The 19,548-nt window shown below is 39.5% G+C and overlaps 1 protein-coding gene across 5 annotated transcripts in view; it reads left to right on the top strand.

The window, feature by feature from the left end:
• The window catches only part of PSEN1 (presenilin 1), a 72,448-nt gene extending 53,359 nt beyond the window's left edge, over positions 1-19,089 (top strand). For all 5 annotated transcript variants that reach the window (XM_081830312.1, XM_081830308.1, XM_081830311.1 and 2 more), the window contains 4 exons: positions 4,377-4,463; positions 7,630-7,803; positions 16,045-16,163; positions 17,822-19,089. In XM_081830312.1, coding sequence (XP_081686438.1) covers positions 4,377-4,463; positions 7,630-7,803; positions 16,045-16,163; positions 17,822-17,977 — 536 coding nt within the window. In that variant the 3' untranslated portion in view covers positions 17,978-19,089. The remainder of the gene's footprint in view (positions 1-4,376; positions 4,464-7,629; positions 7,804-16,044; positions 16,164-17,821) is intronic.
• Positions 19,090-19,548: the final 459 nt, after the last annotated feature.

The raw sequence follows: 19,548 nt of genomic DNA, 5'->3' as shown, positions 1-19,548 counted from the left end.
AAAAAAAAAAAAAAAAGAAAGCGTAGCAGAGGTGGTTGAGACTTCAGAAGTGGATGACTGGTTCAACAAAAGTGGATGAGAAGAGGATGTCAAGGAGAGAACTTTGTCAACTCCTGTGTTTAGAGAATGAGAAAATGAAGAGAAACAACAGTAAAGGGAAGAGAAGAAAATTGGGATAGTCAGGATTTTTCACTTAACAATATCAGGACATGTTTTCCATGTCAGCATGGGAAGTGGCTGCATAGTATTCTCTATATAGATACTCAGAGAAGGGTGTCCTGGTTGATAGACCTTTAGATCATTTCCATTTCTTTTCTGTCACAAAGAGTGCTTGTAGAGATCATCCATCTTTGTGAAATTTTTTGTATGATACAATTTTAAAAATGGAACTGCTAAGTCAAAGCGTGTATGCTTTTAAATTTTGATGGATCCAAATTGCCTCCTAAAAAGGCTATACCCGTTTATATTTCCTTTAGTAGTGTGAGGTACCAGTTTCCTTATACCTTCATTTTTACATGTGTGTGAAACTAAGAGGCAAAAAATAACCTCTTGTTTTATTTTGATCTTGGCTTATTAACTAATAACTATTAGTGATTATTTGGACTTTTTTTTCATGTTTTTCGTAGCTATATACTTACATTTCTTGTTTTGTGACTGGGTATAATATTCTTTTCCATATTTTCAAAATTTTCAATTGCACAAGTAATACATTAATATATTATGCTGGAAAAAATTAAATATTGTAGATAAAGCTGAATTTCACTATAACTGGCATCCCTAGGAGTGCCTGGGTGGCTCAGTTGTTAAGCGTCTGCCTTTGGCTCAGGTCATGATCTCAGGGTCCTGGGATCGAGCCCCACATCGGGCTCCCTGCTCAGCGGGAGTCTGCTTCTCCCTCTCCCTCTCCCACTCCCCCTGCTGTGTTCCCTCTCTCGCTGTGTCTCTCTCTTTGTTAAATAAAACAAAACAAAACAAAACAAAACTGTCATCCGTAATCTTAATACCTTACCAAGCAGTTACCCCTGTTACCAGTTTGATATATCCTTGTAGACTTTTTTTTTTTTTGGCCTATTTTTCTATTGGGTTATTGGAAAAACAGAGTTTCCAGAAGGAAGGAACATCAAATGCTCTAAAAGAAGCCAAAGATGAGGACTAAGTAAACCATATAGAATTTGGTGCCTTGGGACATCTTCAGTGACATTTAAGAGAACAATTTCAGTAGAGTGGTAGGGCCAGAAGCAGTGCTCCAAAGGGAGGGCAGTGTGTCCGTGTTTTGCTGTTGCTGGCGGTAGAAGTTACGGTGTAGCCAGAGAATGGGTGGTGAGGGAGGAGAGGTACAGTAAACATCACCTACTACAGAGACTCCTGTCCACAGGCAGAGCAATGGTGACCTGAGGGGACAGCAGGCCTGAGGAAAGGTGTTTCCAGGAGATAGAAGATGTAATTGTGTTTCTAAGGTTGAGGGGAAGGAGCCAAGTGGAGAAAGCCTTTGAAGAGACCAGCCAGAAGGAATGATTAATGGAGCAAGGTTATCAACAAAGCAGGTAGAAATTGCTCTGAGAGTTCAGGAAGAGGAATTAGAAGAGAACAGGGAAAGACTTGGAAGGAAGGAAAAGGAAGAGAGAAAAGCCAGAAGGTAGTGAGACATAGTGAAAGAGAGGTAAAGTTGGGAGCACGTTGTAGTTGACCTTCATCTTTCTTGTGAACTCAGTGTGATATCATTTGGGGGAAGTGGAGAGATGAGGACTGTGCTTGTTATGTGGTGAAATCTGGTCAAATGTCAGAAAACTCATTGTCTGGAATGCGAGGATCTTTGTTTTGCTCTTTTTCCAATATAAATTTATTATCATGTGCTTCCTGTGTTTTTTGGCAGAAAAGAGCAGGTGAAGTTTTGAACATCAACATTTTCCTCTTAATCAACATTTGGATGTGAGCTTCTTATGTGTTATTCCTGGAAATTAAAATCGACTATGTATTTTATATTTGTGCATACAGAATGTCCTGCCAAATGTTGATAGTGAATGCTGGGTGGAAGTAACTTAAGTATCCAAAGGGAACACTTTCAAATAATTATGGTACATTCATACAATAGATAATTATACAGCCATTAGAAAGAATGAGGTAGCTCTGTATATGTCCAATTGTTTTTTTCAATGTTAAAGATTATATACTAAATACAGAAAGCAAGATTTAGGGATGACTAGGTGGCTCAGTTGGTTAAGCATCTGCCTTTGGCTTAGGTCATGATCTCACGGTCCTGGGATCAAGCCCTGTGTCAGGTTTCCTGCTCACTGGGGAGTCTGCTTCTCCCTCTCCCTCTGCCCCTCCCCACCTCCGTTTGTGTGCTCTCTCTCTCTCAAATAAATGAATAAAATCTTTTAAAAAAGCAGAAGAAAGCAAGATTTAAGCAATAATGCAATATCCTATGGGAAGAAGGGAGCTATATTTGGATTTGGATGTATGTGTATATACAATCCCGATGATACATTTAAAAAACTGACAAAAGGCTAATAGTGTTTACCCCTGGGAAGTGGATTTAAAGACAGAGGTAACTTTTATATTTTTCTTTATACCTTTTTCCACTTGTAGAGTTTTAATTGTACTTTGTGTTTTTTATTTTTTTATTTTTTAAAGTTTATTTGAGAGCGAGAAAGAGAATGAGTGGGGGGCAGAGGGAGAGGGAGAAGCAGGCTCCCTGTTTATATGTATTTTTGTATTATTGTTGGTGTATTTTCGGTATAAATTCCCAGAAGTGGTATTCCTGGGTCAAAGAGTTAGTGCACAGGTAGTTTTTTGTTAATCAGTATAGTTGACATACAGTCTTACAGTAGTTTCACACGTACAGCATAGTGATTCGTTATTTACATACGTTATGAAATGTGCACCATGGTAAGCATAGTTAACCATCTGTTACCTTACAAAGTTATTATAATATTATTGACTATATTCCTTCCCTTGCTGTACTTTACATCCATGACTTATTTTACAACTGGAAGTTTGTAGCTCTTAATCCCCTTCACCTATTTTGCCCATCCCCCCTCCACTCTGGCAACCACGTTTCTTCTCTGTATTTATGAGTTTGCTTCTGTTTTGTCTTATTTATTCATTTGTTTTAGCATAATAGCATAAACATGTAGGTCCATCCATGTTGCAAATGGCAAGATTTCATTTTTTTTTAAGATTTTACTTATTTTAGAGCTAGAAAGAGAATGAGCTAGCAGCAGGAGGGGGTGGGGTGGGAGGGAGGGACAAGCAGACTGCGCTGAGTGCGGAGCCCAACGTGGGGCTGGATCCCACAACCCCGAGATCATACCCTGAGCCGAAATCAAGAGTTGGATGCTTAACAGACTGAGCCACCCAGGTGCCCCAACTTCATTCTTTTTTATGGCTGAGTAATGGCATATGTAGTTTTGTTAGATGTTACCAAATTCCCCTTCAATCTGGGGCTATATAGGGGCTATTCCATTTTTCATCCCACCTGCAGTATATGAGAAGCACCATTTTAATGTATGCATGTTGTCCTTTAAAATGTGACAGAGATGTATGTGTTATATATTTAGATCTATATGGATTATATATGTATTTTTGTGGAAGGGACATAGAATAGGCCAGTTGACTATCCCCTTTATGTTTATTGCTTTTAACCTTTTTTTATTCCTTGTATATCACAGTTTAGCATTATTGAATATCCCAGAGGTCAGGCATCCTTAGAATCATAATGATTATGTGCAACTTTAGAGAGTCCTGGTTTGTTCTCTAATTTAGTTCCAATAAGTAATTTTCATCAGTGTTTTTCATCAGTGATTTCACATTATTTTAGGATATTCAACTAGTCCAGCTGTTTTTTTCAGTAGGGTCTTGCTGGCCTGAACAGTTTTCCCTATGGTTACTTTTCAGGGACTGGAAATGATGAAATTTATGGTTTTACAATAGCAGCTGTAGTTTGAAAGCTAGAGTAAATGCTCAGTTTTAGAATTTTTTCTTTAGGGGCGCCTAGGTGGCTCAGTTAAGCGTCTCCCTTCGGCTCCGGTCGTGATCCCAGGGTCCTGGGATTGAGCCCCGCATCGGGCTCCCTGCTTGGTGGGGAGCCTGCTTCTCCCTCTCCCGCTCCCCCTGCTTGTGTTCCTCTCTGACTATGTCTCTGTCAAATAAATAAATAAAACGTATAAAAAAAAAAAAAAGAATTTTTTCTTTAATCTGCCAAAATCAAAGAAAGTCTTTTGTGGTTTTAAATATGCATTTACTTCTGATTGTTAAGGATTCTTAAGGCAACATTAAGAAGATTGGTGATTTCTGTAGAAAGATAATGGCCTGTTCTCTATTCATGTACTTTCTGTGTTTCAAGTTCTTACCTGGATTTTTGTCTTTCTCAATAGCAACAATGGTGTGGCTGGTGAATATGGCAGAAGGAGATCCAGAAGCCCAAAGGAAGGTATCCAAAAACTCCAATTATAATGCACAAAGTAGGTGTCTTTTATTTGGTAATTTCCTGGTTTTTCCGGGTCATTGTCCTGTTATATTGGCTAACAGTGAGCTATGAAGCAGTGATTTTAACCTCTGTCTTTGGTCATGGACTCCTGAGAATCTCCTGGAAGCTGTGGTAATACCCAGTAAATACAGATAAATATTTAAGAAATTCAGGTGCTCTAAACCCAACCATACAGCCAAGAGACCTAGGTGAAGAATTTCTGCCATTAAATACCATTAATACCAGTATGGAAAGGTTCAAGTTGAGGCTGTGATTTAAAAAAGAAAAAATAATCTTGCTCTCCAAACGTGTAAAAATGAGAGCCTCTTGTCTGATATGGCCAGCGTAACTTAAATATAATTTGACTTGAGATGCGATCATGTTTATGCCAAGAAGATAAAATATTCCAGGTGGACATGACTTTCTGGAGGAGGATAAAACTGATGATCCAGGCTGGGAGATTGAAAGCCCTCTTGTGGATACACAGAAGATGTTAAGGCGAACAGAAGTTAGGAGTTGTTAGAATTGGAATAATGGCACACTAAAAATAGTCAAAAGAAAGGAAACTTTATTTTTTAAAAGATTTTATTTATTTATTTGACAGAGAGAGACACAGCGAGAGAGGGAACACAAGCAGGGGGAGTAGGAGAGGGAGAAGCAGGCTTCCTGCTGAGCGGGGAGCCCGATGTGGGGCTTGATCCCAGGACCCTGGGACCATGACCCGAGCCGAAGGCAGACGCTTAAGGACTGAGCCACCCAGGTGCCCCAAGAAGAAAGGAAACTTTAAAAGAAAACAAAGAGCTAACCTTAGAGGAAGCTGAGAAATAGGCAAAGATTGGTGAGGGAAGAAAAAAGGGCCTTAATTGGGTTACTGTCTATCGGGAAAAGGAAAGTTTAGGTTTAAAGAGCCATGAAATCCGGTGAGTTAGAATTTGGGGTAACAGCAAAGAGCACACTTTTAACTGGAAATTCTGCAGTGAGCAAGGCAGCAGAACCAGTAGGAGACCTGGTGGAGAAGAAGGAAATATATTGGAAACAATTGCTATAAGTCTGGCTATTGTGTTGATCTGTGTTAAGCTAAAGACGATTAAAAGATGAGTTGTCTATGAGTATATATATATGAGTCTGGTGAAAAAGATTTTATTCTTTTGACAAATATTTTTAAGATTTTTATTTATTCATTTGAGACAGAGATACAGAGAGAAAGAAAAAAAAAACATGAGCAGGAGGGAAGGCAGAGGGAGAGGGAGAAGCAGACTCTCCAATGAGTAGGGAGCCCAACGTGGGGCTTGATCCCAGGACCTGGAGATCCATGAACTGAGCCGAAAGCAGATGCTTAACCGTCTGAGCCACCCAGGCGCCCCTTGACAAATACTGATTGAGCGCCTAACTGTGCGCCTGGTATTTTACTAGGCACTGGGAATGTAGCACTGAACAAGATATCCTGTCCCTTTGGAGCTTATAACTTATTTGGATAGACACAAATGTTCAATAAATAATTCCATAAATAATTCATACAGTTGTGATAAGCACTACAAAGGAGAAGTATGGTTGCTATGAAAGTTTATAGTAGAGGAATATCATTTATTCTGGAAAGTCAGGAAGGCTTCCCTGAGGAAGTGATAATAGGTGACAACCAGCTGACAAGTAGAACTTTCCAGAAGAGGAAACAACGGGAAAGAGCCTTGAAATTAGAAGGAGCTAGGTGAACTTACAGAGTTCCTCAGTGGGAGTGCTATGATATTTTGGGTGGGCAGTTCTTCATTGTGTGGGGCTTCCCCTCGTTGCAGGTTTTTTAGCACATCTGGCCCCTCACTCACTAAATGCTAATAGTGGCTTCGAGGTATTGCAGTAGGCAGAAAGCCCTCCATCCTAAATATTTCCAAAACCCCCTGGAAGGGAGGTGCTACCCACTAGCTAAAAAACTCTGTGTTAAAAGACCTAGAAGTTAGATTGGAACAGAAAGACACAGGGTTCCAAAAGGGGTGGCTTGAAAGGTTCACAGGTAGGAGTGAGGAGGTATGGGTCAGAGCAGGGACTGCTGTTTTTATTTATAAATCTTAGGCTTATATGATTTTGTAAACTCCAAACCATGGAAGATTCAGGATTTGTTGAGGACTTGGTTAAGAAAAAGAATACAAGTTACAAATACAGAATTGCTGTGGCCTCCCTGAAGAATTCCATGTAAGTGAGAGGCCTGAAGTGTATCTTCATGGTAAATCCACCTCTGTGAACATGTTTTACTTTTATTAAATATAACAAGGAGAAAAAAAGTTATCAACTTCACTTACGTGTTCTAATTATCTTTGATGTATGGACGTTTCTCAAGACTATCATGTTATGCTCACAATTTTCAGTCTGATTGATAGTCATTATAACAAAATGACTGACCCATAAAAAAATTCACCCCCCCTTTCCTACCCCACCCCACAATAATGGTCTACTTTTTATCTTAGTCACTAAAGCCACAGGTGAGTGTCATCAGTTAGGCTTTCAGCTGCCGAGATCAGAAAACCCAACTCAGTTGCTTTAAACAAAGAAGATTATGTTCTCTCATGTGACCAGAAGCCCTGAGGTGCAGGCATTTGTAGAGTTGGTCAGTTTTATGATCCATTGATGTCATCAAGGGCCCAGGTTCTTTCCATCTTCCTGTTCTCCCATTCTTAGATATGGGTTTGGTCCTCAGCCCGCTGCTTCTCGTGGTCAGAAGATGACAACTGTAGTTCCAGGCATTACATCCAGATGAGACATCATCCAGAGTTAGAAAGGGGCTGTTTGTTTCGTCCTTGAGTCTCAAAGAGTGAGAAAACTTTCCCCCAAATTCAGAGCAGGCTTTGCCTCACCACACATTGGCTAGTATCAGCCCCACCCTTAGAGCTTTCATTGGGAAGAGGAATGAGATTACCTTGCTTGGCTCGGCTTGATCATGATTCACCGCCAGTGTCACATGCATGAGAGGTGGTAACCCAAACAAATCAGGACTCTGCCCTCAGGAAACAAGGAGGGAAATAGTTATTAGTCAAGCAAACTTCAGGCATTTTTACAGCTTGTTTGTGGTTTAAGAGCCAACTAACTTAGTTACGTGACAGTTGGGTAGTTACCGTTTCCATGTAGTTTTCTTAAAGGTATTAAGAAATTGTATTTTCCACTTTCTCTTGAAGGCACCGAAAGTGAGACCCAAGACCCTGTGACAGAGAGCGATGATGGTGGCTTCAGTGAAGAGTGGGAAGCCCAGAGGGACAGTCGACTAGGGCCTCATCATTCTATGACTGAGACACGAGCTGCTGTGCCGGAACTTTCCAGCAACATCCTTGCCAGTGAGGATCCAGAAGAAAGTACGTGCATTTCTCTGTGTTCAGCAGTCATAGGTTCCTTTATGTGCTGCATTACCAAACTCTTCAAAAATAAAATGAATGGAGAGTGTTACGGTCTAATTCTGAATAACAGAGTGTAGCTTTTAGTGGGACCTACTAATAGTTGTTGCTTTTCTCATAGTTCAGTTTGTTAATGGGCCAGATTCTGCCCCTCACATTTTTGGAAATGGCCCTTTATAGCCTGGATTTTGGCATTTGTTTTATAAGGTAAAAGATATTTTTCAGAATTATTATTGCAGTAAGACTTCATGACTGCAATATTTGTGTACAAAAATTTCTTTAATGTATTTCCTCTTTGCTGTGTAGAGACCTGTGGATTTGAATGTTTCAGCCTTTTACATATTATTCCCTTTGCTGGCAAGCACTGTATTTTATGAATTTTAAAGAAAATCAGAGGGATTTAGGTTATGGGGAGAAATGCAAGCGTTTATTCAATGTCTAAGATATGTTGGCATTTAGATTTCGGTTAGCACTTGGGGCTTCTTGGGAACATTATCAGCCAGTAGAGCCCCTTGGTTAGGGCTCAGTCATCTCTTCAGTTAGTCTTAAAGGTGTGATTTGTTAAGAGATTAACACATTTTCCAACTAAATTATTCTTGGTGTTTTGTTTTTTTTTCTCACGAAAGTGAAGCCCTGGAATAAGACATTATATTGAAAATATTAAGTAGTTTTAAAGAAACAAACACCTAGATTTCTTAGCTGCTTTATTTACTGATTACTAATTATTATGATCTTGACATTATCCTTCAGCTTGAGCAGAACACTTCTTACAGCTCAGCCTTACTCTTTTAACTGGGTCAGAACCGGGGCATATCCTTGACTTTGGTGCTTGGCTGAGTTTTCCAGATGTTAGAGCCAGCCACAGCCTGTGACTTTCACACTCCAGGGAAACTAGACATAGTTGCCTCATCTGACAGCCGGGCTTGAGCTTGTCTTTACTGATACATTCTCTGCCTGCAAAGTTACCACCGTAATTAGGTTGCCTCTTCTGTTCCTCTCTTTTCTCAAGGGTGCCTGCAGCCAAAAGAAAGAAGTAATATAGCTGTTGAGCATAGCGGCAGCATGACTATTTCATGACTGCCTTTGTGATTGAGTGCTCTCTCCTTTTTTTTTTTAATTATGTTCAGTTAGCCACTGTATAGTACATCTTTAGTTTTTGATGCAGTGTTCAACAATTCATCAGTTATGTATAACACCCAGTGCTCATCACAGCACATGCCCTCCTCAATACCCATCACCCTGTTACCCCCTCCCCCCACCCCCCTCCCCTCTGAAACTCAGATTGTTTCCCAGGGTCCATAGTCTCTCAGGGTTTGTCTCCCTCTCTGATTTCTCCCCCTTCAGATTTCCCTCCCTTCCCCTATGGTCCTCCATGCTATTGCTTATGTTCCACATATGAGTGAAACCATATGATAATTGTCTTTCTCTGCTTGACTTACTTCACTCCTGATCATCTCATGTGCTCTTGAGTATCTCTGTGTTTGTGTGTGTGTGTTGTTGTTGTTGTTTTGTTTTTGAAGGAAAACCCAGGTATTGCCCCTCCTAATGTCAGAATAATAATTTCTTTTTCTGGGACCAATATAAACTAATAATTGACATTCTTTCATCATCTTAGCATCCAGTAACATAACCATCTTGGATTGCATTATTATTATTATTATTATTATTATTATTATTAAAGTATGCTCTAGGGCGCCTGGGTGGCTCAGTTGGTTAAGCGACTGCCTTCGGCTCAGGTCATGATCCTGGAGTCCCGGGATCGAGTCCCGCATTGGGCTCCCTGCTCGGCGGGGAGCCTGCTTCTCCCTCTGACCCTACCCCCTCTCATGTGCTCTCTCTCTCTCTCATTCTGTCTTAAATAAATAAATAAAATCTTCAAAAAAAATAAAATAAAAAATAAAGTATGCTCTACACCCAGTGTGGGGCTCAGACTCACAGTCCCAAGATCAAGAGTCACATGCTCCACCAACTGAGTCAGGTACCCCTTAGGCAGTTTTTAATATGTTTACATTTATAAAAATGATAATAGGAAATATTTTTTTATGTTCTGTTAAGCTAGGCATATATTACACTGCTAGAAGTTGTTCAATCTTACAATTAAAGTAAATATTCACCATCATTTATTGTCTTTACCATGTTTTATGTTTGGTAGGCAAGCAAATGCTCCTTTTAATATTAAAGGAACAACATATTACTTGAAATTATTTTTCAGAGTTGGTAAAAACAAAACAATACGATAGAAGGCCTAGACTACCATTAGCAAATAGCAGTAAAATATCTAGCAGCCAATCTGAGCGTTAACACTTGCCAGTAGAATACTGTTCATTCATTTTGACTAACTTAAGCAATTTCCATTGCTGTGGTTTTAGTTATTTGGCTATGGCACATTTTGATTGAATAAATCAAAAGGAGCTATTTAAAGAAAAATTCCTTAGCAATATGATATTTCTTAGGTTTTTATTCTGATTCAGTTTCTTCTGATTATAGGTGAATAAAACTTGACATTTCAGTAAATGCCTGAAGAGAAAATTTGATGGTTACTTGTTTCCTTACTCTAATTTTGCTAATAAATATATCTACACTTTTCTCTCCATTAAAATGAATTCTGTGAAGTATAACTATAGCATTTGCTATTAAGCATTAGCCTATTTTTAAATTTTTAAATATTTATTTATTTAAGTAATCTCTACACCCAGTGTGGGACTTGAACTCATGACCCCGAGATCAAGAGTTGCACACTCTTCCAACTGAGCCAGCCAGGCACCCCTAAACATAAGCCTTTAAATGAAAAAGTGAGGCCATGATTTTAAGCTTGATTTAATACATTATTTTTGTTTACTTTTTTTTTTTTTTTTTTAAGATTTTACCCATTTATTTGACAGAGTGCACAAGCAGGGAGAGTGGCAGGGAGAGGGAGAAGCAGGCTTCCCGCGTGCAGAGAGCCCGATGTGGGACTCTGTCCCAAGACCCCGAGATCATGACCTGAGCTGAAGGCAGACGCTCAACTGACGAAGCCACCCAGGCGCCCCATTTTTGTTTACTTTTTTTTTTTTAAGAAGTTTTTTTTTTTTTTTTAAGATTTTATTTATTTATTTGACAGAGACAGCGAGAGAGGCAACACAAACAGGGGGAGTGGGAGAGGGAGAAGCAGGTTCCTCCCTGAGCAGGGAGTCTGATGCAAGGCTCGATCCCAGGAGCCTGGGATCACAACCCTAGCTGAAGGCAGACGCTGAACGACTGAGCCACCCAGGCGCCCCTTTTGTTTACTTTTTGATAGCTTTTTAGTATATTCCCAGAATTGTTCAGCCATCACGACAATTAACTTTAGAATAGTATCATTACCTCGAAAAGAACCCACACTCCTTAGCTGTCCAGCTCTCCAATCCCTCCCATCCCCCCATTTAAAGTACGTAATGCAATGATTTTTATTATATTCGCAGAACTGTGCAACCATCCCCACAAGTGAATTTTAGAACATTTTCATCACGTCAAAAAGAAACCCCAAACTCATTAGCCCCCATGTCCCCCCACCAACACCAACAAATATACTATTTTAATAGATTTGCCTATCCTGGACATTTCATATAAATGGAATCCTACAATATATGGTCCTTTGTACTGGTTTCTTTCACTTAGGATTATGTTTTCAAAGTTCATCTCTGTTGTAGTATGTGTCTGTACTTCCATTTCTTTTTATAGCCAAATAATATTGCATTTTATGTATATCCCGCATTTATTACCCATTCATCAATTAACAGACATCTAGGCTGTTTTCATTTTGGGCTGTTACGCATAATGTTGCTATCAGTACTCATGTACAAGTTTTTGTGTGGACATATTTTTATTTCTCTTGGGTATATACCCAGGAGTGGAATTGCTGGGTCATATGGTAACTCTGTTTAACCTTTTCAGGAACTGCCAGACTGTTTTCCAAAGCAGCCATCCTTCCCACCAGCAGTGTGTGAATGCTCCAATTTTTCCACATCCTCACCAACACTTATTATCTGTCTTTTTCATTATAATCATTCTAGTGGGTATAAAGTGATATCTTCTTATGGTTTTCATTTGCATTTCCCTAATGGCTGATGATGTTGAGTATTTTTTGTGTGTGCTTATTGGCCATTTTTATATTTTCTTTGGAGAATTGTATTCAGATCCTTTGACCATTTTTATTTGTCTCTTTTTATTATTGGGTTGTAATGGTTCTTTATATATTCTAGCTACAAGTTTGTTTTCAGGTAAAGGCAAATTTTTTTTTCCTGCATTATTTTAAAAATTTCATTTCTATAACATTTTTTTCTGAAGAATTTAGTTTTACTTTCTTATAGCACTTAACATTTGAAATCAGTCTTTCTAAGGTTATTATTTGTTTAACCTTTGTGCCAAGAACTTTTCCTGTATTAATTTTTAACTTTTTATTTATTTGAGAGAGAGAGAGAGAGCATGAGAGAGGGGGGAGGGTCAGAGGGAGAAACAGACTCCCTGCTGAGTAGGGAGCCTGATGTGGGCCTGGATCCTGGGACTCCAGGATCATGACCTGAGCCGAAGGCAGTCGCTTAACCAACTGAGCCACCCAGGTGCCCTATTTTTTAACTCTTGATAACAACTCTGAAATAGCTTGTAATCCCCATCTTAGAGCTGAGGGATTTGAGGATTAAAAAAAGTTAATCAACTTGCTCTGGATCACACAAGTACTTAAGTAGTAGAGCTGGCCTCTTCTGTACACATGAAACTGGAGAGAGTATTCATCAGTCTGGGAAGGTTAGCAAGTTAAAGGGTGGTTGACACTGTAATTCATAGCTTCGGATTTCATGGGTCATATGTTTATCTTTTCCATTAAGGAAGACTTGGCTCTGGCTCCCACAACTCAAGAAGAACACTGGTTTCTCAGTAATATCTTATTAACCAGCACTCTGCTTCTTTCTCACCCACATGTGGAACAGACCATACCTCTCAGGGCCCTCTACCTCTATCTCCTGGAAGTGGTTCTCTAAACCAGACAACAAAACTTTAAGACCAGGCTGGCTCAAACTTCAGCTGGGAATAGTTACTTAACAGAAAGGTGAAAGCCAGTTGTAAAGCTTTGTGGATTAGTAATGGCACCCAAAGTTAAAACATATCTTTTGAATCCATTGTTTAGCCTTTACTTAATTATATATTGTTTTGAAAAGAATTTGAAGGGAAAAAATGTTTGATAACAGAAAACGTAGGGCCTTTGCATTTGTTCCAAGTTTTAGGATCAGCTTGTCATTGTCTGCAAGCTGATGTAAATGTAAAGAACTTTGAATATCCAAAACAATTTTGAAAGAGAAGAAAAAATTGGTGGATTTACACTCTCTGACATCAGAACTTACTCTAAAGGCATTGTAATCAGTCCAGGCACAAGGACAGGCATATAAATCAGTGGAACAGAATTGCGAATCTAGAAGTAAACCCTTACGTTTATGGTCAGTAATTTTTCCAAGGGTGCTAAAATAATTCAACAGGAATGGTGCTGGGACAATTAGATATCCACATGCAAAAGAATGAATGGAAATCCCTGCTTCACCCTGTCCATCTGTCATGCACACAATCAAAAATGAACTCAAAATGGATCATGAACTGAAATGTGTTTGTAAAACTAAAACTTCTAGAAGAAAACAGAAGGAAAATTTTATGACCTTGGGTTGGGCAGAGTTCTTCAATACAACACTGATACATAGAAGAAAAAATTGATAGACTGGACTTCGCCAAAATTAAAAACGTTTGCACTTCAAAAGATGCCATTAAGAGAAGAGGTATTTGTACACCCAATTTCATAGCATTATCCTCAGTGGCCATGAGGTGGAAGCAACCCAAGCATCCATTGATGGATGAGTGTGTAAATAAAATGTGTATACATACAATGGAATTTTGTTAGGCTTAAAAAGGGAGGAAATTCTTTTTTTATTTTTGGTTAAGATTTTTTGTTGAGAGAGAGAGAGCACAAGCGGGAGAGTGGCAGGCAGAGGAGGAAGAAGCAGACTCCCCGCTGAGCAGGGAGCCCACCATGGGGCTCGATCCCAGGACCCTGATGATCATGACCTGAGCCAAAGGCAGACGCTCGCTCACCTGACTGAGCCACCCAGGCACCCCAAGGAAGGAAATTCTAACAGATGCTGTAACATGGATGAACTTGAGGACGTTATGCTAAGTGAAATAAGCCAGTCACAAAAACAAATACTGTGTGATTCCACTTACACGAGGTACTTAAGTAGTCAAACTCAGAAACAGAAAACAGAATGATGGTTGCCAGAGGCTGGAGGGAGAGAAGGAGCAGTTTATGTTTAATGGCTACAGAGCTTCAGTTTTGCAAGATGTAAAGAATTCTGTGAATGGAGGATGAGGATGGTAGCACAATAGTGTCAGTTTACTTAATGCCATCAAATTGTATATTTTACCACAATTAAAAATTTTTTAGAAAAGATACTATTAAGGAAGAGAAGACACAGACTAAGAAAATATTTACAAATCATATTTCAAATCCTGTTGAAGAACTTGTGTTAAGGATATGTAAAGAATGCTCGGGGGCGCCTGGGTGGCTCAGTCGGTTAAGCATCTGCCTTTGACTTAGGTCATGACCCCAGGGTCCTGGGATCGAGCCCCGTATTGGGCTCCCTGCTCAGTGGGGAGTCTGCTTCTCCTCTTCCTCTCCTGCCCCTCCACCCCCACTCACGCTCACTCGTTTGCTCTCTCACTCACTCTCAAATAAATAAATAAATAAATAAAATCTTTATTTATTTTTTTTAAATTTTTTTTATTTATTTATTTGGCAGAGAGAGACACAGTGAGAGAGGGAACACAAGCAGGGGGAGTGGGAGAGGGAGAAGCAGGCTTCCCACGGAGCAGGAAGCCCGATGCGGGGCTCGATCCCAGGACCCTGGGATCATGACCTGAGCCGAAGGCAGACGCTTAACAACTGAGCCACCCAGGCGCCCCTAAATAAAATCTTTAAAAAAATAATGGCTCACAACTCAATAATAGAAGATAACTTACATATGCCCAGTACTGAACAGAGGGCCCCAGTCCAACCTCAACAGGGGCCACCTGATGAGGACTTTGACCAAATTTCTGCAATAAACATTTCTGGTTCACATTTAAATAAAATTAAAAAAAAAAAGTTAACTCCAATAAAAAATAGGGAAATGCTTTGGCTAAACATTTCACCAAAGGAGAAATATAAGAGCTAATAAGCACATGAAAAGTTGCTCAACATCATTAATCAGAATGGCTATAATCAAACAGACTAGCAGTACCAAGTGTTGGTGAAGGATGTGAAGGAACCAGAATGCTCCTGTGTTGCTGGTGGCCATATAGAGTGGTAGAGCCAGTATGGAAAATAATTTGGCAGTTTCTTACAAAACTAAAGATAAACTTACCATATAACCTAGCAATTCCATTTGTAGGAATGTACCCACTGGAAATGAAACTGTGTCCACACAGGGATGTGTACCCTTGGTCACAGCATAATGTTCATAGCACCATTATTCATAATAGCCCCAAACTGAAAACAAGCCAAATGTCCATCAACTGGTAAAATATATCTGTACAATGGAAAACTATTCATCAGTAAAAAGAAACCATACAGACACACGTAATATCATGGATAAACCTCAAAAATACATTATGTGAAAGAAGTGAGTCACAAAGACTACATACTGTTATGAGTCCATTTCTTTGAAATGTCTAGAAGAGTCATATAGAGAGAAAACAGATCAGTGGTTGCAAAAGGCCTGGGGTGGTGGAAATGTGGTGGATTGTGGTGATGGTTGGACAACTCTGTAAATTTTTTACAATAATTGAACTGTACATTTACAGTGGGTATGTTTTATGAAGTAAATTCTACCTATCATAGGGGTTCTTGTGAGGATTTATGAGAGCAAGTGCCACATGTAAAGAAGGCATTCAGTAAGGACAGTTATTGTTCTTTTTATATATAACAACAGCATCTACTGTTAAAGACTCCAGAGTTCGCTACATAAAATCCGAAATTCATATTGGAGAGAACCAAAAAGGAAAACCTAGCTAAAGCCGAATTTTATGTATCATTTACTGTTTTCTCATTCAGTACAGGATGGAATGTGGCAGTGGCTTTTTTTTTCTTTTTTTTTTTTTTTTTTGCGGCAGTTACATTTTTGAGTTGATCTCAAAGAGTGACAAACTTCATAATTTTTCTTTTTTTAGGAGGAGTAAAACTTGGATTAGGAGATTTCATTTTCTACAGTGTTCTGGTTGGTAAAGCTTCTGCAACAGCCAGTGGAGACTGGAACACAACCATAGCCTGTTTTGTAGCCATATTAATTGTAAGTATACACTAATGAAAACATGTCCCAGCTCCTCATCTCAAAACTCTGATTATGTCATCCTTTTAAGGTGGTCCATTTTAACCCCAGCTGGGCTGAGTGTGCCAGTCACCTGGAGAGCTTCAAAAAAAAAATTGAAACTTAACCTGAATAGGTTGCCACCTGGCCACCCATTAAAATCACCTGGGAGCTTTTAGAACTGTGCATCCCTGCCCTGAGTTTGTTGTTTTGTTTTGTTTTGTTAAGTTTTATTTAAGTAATCTCTACACCCAATGTGGGGTTTGAACTCAGAACCCTTACATCAAGAGTTGCATGCTCCTCCGACTGAGCCAGCCAGGGGCCCCTGCCCTGAGATATTTAAAGTTTTAATTGTGTGGGGGGTTTTTTTGTTTGTTTTTTTAAGAAGTTCCCTGGAAAGTTCTGATAGGCACCTCTGATTAGGAACCGCTGTTCAAGCCTGGCAGCATAGATATGTAGGAAGTTAGCTGTGTTAGATCAGTCTTAAAGGGGTACTTGGATCCTTACTTATAGTCCCTGAGTCTGGTGGTGATTTTGCCTTTAATGCCACAACCTGCAGCAGACGGTGCTCCTTGGGCAGCAAGTATGAGGCAAGAAAAGCTAACACAATGCATGATGCCATATAGATCTTGCTTTTAGTGTCACAACATGAACCTTGAAGCTTTCAAAACTATAAGTAAGTCATAAGATATATCTTATTGGTATTTTTGCTAAAGATGCTATGTCTTTGGTATATGTGAGTGAAGTTAGATGAGAGCCTCTTATGCATTTATTTTATGATGACATCTGTCGTTTGTCATGATAATAAAACCAGTTAAAATTTTTCATGTGTTTCATTTTTCTTTTGAGGTTAGTTTTCTGGATGTGTGGTATCTTTTAAGAAGAAAATTACTTATTCTGGATAAATCTGAAATGATGCTCAGTTTTCAGACCTTGTCTCAATAGCTAGGGTAAAAGGACAATATTATATGACTGCTCTGTGTTTACAGGTATTCTTCCACTTTCTGAAAGTTCACTTAGCTATTTGCTAACCAAAAGAAATACAAGGAGGATTTTTGCTTTTACAAAAAAAAAAAACCATTCCCATACTAATGGTCTTTCATAAGAGTGAAGTGGCATAATTCAAACTCTGAGAAAATGGCGATACGCTTCACTTCATGCCATTTTGGCTTACAAAAGGCTTCATAGGAATACTCTACTTTCAGATAGTGAGAGAAACCTATGTATGCATCATAAACTTTTACTGGCTTATTCTGTGAGCACCTCTTTGCCCCCATACAACACAGAGGATGCTTTTCACCTCTGGGATTTTAGCCAGCCAAACTAAACTCACAGTAGCTGACTCAATACTTTAGATAGAAATGTCAGTTATTTAAAATAGTTTTACTTATTTTTGGGTTCTATTTCTTACCTAGAATTAGGGGGTGAAGTATCAACTGTGTGCATTATGAACTCTGTGCTGCAAAGGAAAATAAATGTTTCCAAATTTAATTTTAAAAAGTGTCCTAAAATTTAACCTCAAAGGATAGTATTCAATTCAGTGAACTAAATTAAGACCAGGACTTGTGATGGGGTTGTTTTTACATGAAATACTTCCATACTTTTGTCTGAGTTGGTGTCTTTTCCCCTCCTCTCCACAGGGTTTGTGCCTTACATTGTTACTCCTCGCCATTTTCAAGAAAGCATTGCCAGCTCTTCCGATCTCTATCACTTTTGGGCTGGTTTTCTACTTTGCCACAGATTATCTTGTACAGCCCTTTATGGACCAGTTAGCATTCCATCAATTTTATATTTAGCATATTTGCAATTAGAATCCCATGGATTTTTCTCCTTTGACTATAATGAAATCTGGGGAGGACAAAGATGATTTTCCTGTGTCCACATCTAACAAAGGCAAGATTCCCAGCTGGACTTTTTGCAGCTTCCTTCCAAGTCTTCCTGACCACCTGTACCATTGGGCGCTGGAAGGAGGGATCTACAGAAAATGATTTGGACATACGTCATTGTGATGGACTGAGTCCCTCGGTGCAAAAACTACCAGATTTGAGGGACAAGGCTGAGGAGAAGGGACGGACCACGAAGTTGCTGTGCTCCCACCAGCAGCGTAACCCTTGGTCACAGGTGGATTTTACCAACACTGCAGACTCTCAGGACTACCATTACCAAGAAATTAAATGGCGTGGTTTAAACCAAACAGGACTCTTCATCTTAAACTACATGTTGAAGATCAACCTAATAAACCTGTCTTGAATTCTGAACCTTTTCCAGAGGTACTGTAAGGAGAGCGGGCACCAGCAGCAAGATGAAAAGGTTTTTGAAAAGGGGCTCCAACTTTCACTTTCAGACCTTTTTGCTGCAGACTTACCATTTTTAGATAAGACTTTTTTTTTTTTCACCTTGAGTCAAGTCAGGTGTATAGGTTGATTTTTGAAAAGTCTCGTTTTCAAGCACTGAAACTCAGTACCATCAACGGTTGCCATTTCTTCCCATGGCCAGTCTGAACTGATTTGAGGTTGCTTTATCCTAAAAGTCTTAACCTCAGGTTCCAAATTCAGTAACTTCTGGAAAGAATGGAACTGTATCCACATGGTTTCCTATCAGCCTTAGGTGCTGGATTTTCCACCAAATTCTTTATTTTTAGACATACTTGTAGGTTCACGTGCCCCTGGATGCTTCCATTCTTCCCGTCTCTCCCTGACTCCCCCGTAAGCATTCTCTTATACAGCAAATGAGACAGCTCTGTTGTGGTAACAGATGATCCAGTTACTCTAGAATTTTACTCTTTGTGTGGTGCAAAGAATGTGTTATGAATCAGTGCTGTCAGCCTTGCTGTCATAATTTCTTCAGTAGCAAATACAATGTGTGCCCTAAGACAGTGGAATTAAAGAAGAGTAAAATGGCTGGTGAAGCACTTTTTGTCCTGGTTTTTCTTTTTTCTTTCTTTCTTTCTTTTTTTTTTTTACTACAATCCATTGTCTCTGACTGTGGGTCGGAATTTGAATCAACAGCCAAAAGCTGGTAGTTTATAAAGTCAGTTGTGTCAGTACAAAGTAAGAGTTTGGAGAAAGCTATGATTTTACTCCGTGAGCCGTGCATGGGAGGACCTAGGGTCAGGAGGAGAACCAGCTGCCAAGAAGAGAAAGAAGGGGCCTCTAATAGCCAATGGGACAAAATGAGCTAACATGCCGTGGGCAGATGTTAAGGAGGAGAACCAAGTTATTCCTCAAGAACCTCCCAGTGGGTGTTTTGTGCTTTCCCTTCTGCCTTACCTTTCATTTCAGTGTACCTTTGAACTGGGCTGTCGGGCTGAGGCCCAGGGCAGCTCAGCTGGGGACATGAACAGAGCCATCAGCCTGTGGGCACATGC

The sequence above is a fragment of the Leptonychotes weddellii genome, chromosome 9 (assembly GCF_054177405.1).
Source record: "Leptonychotes weddellii isolate Sample4059 chromosome 9, ASM5417740v2, whole genome shotgun sequence".
Taxonomy (NCBI): domain Eukaryota; kingdom Metazoa; phylum Chordata; class Mammalia; order Carnivora; family Phocidae; genus Leptonychotes; species Leptonychotes weddellii.
This window is presented reverse-complemented; position numbering and strand designations above follow the sequence as displayed.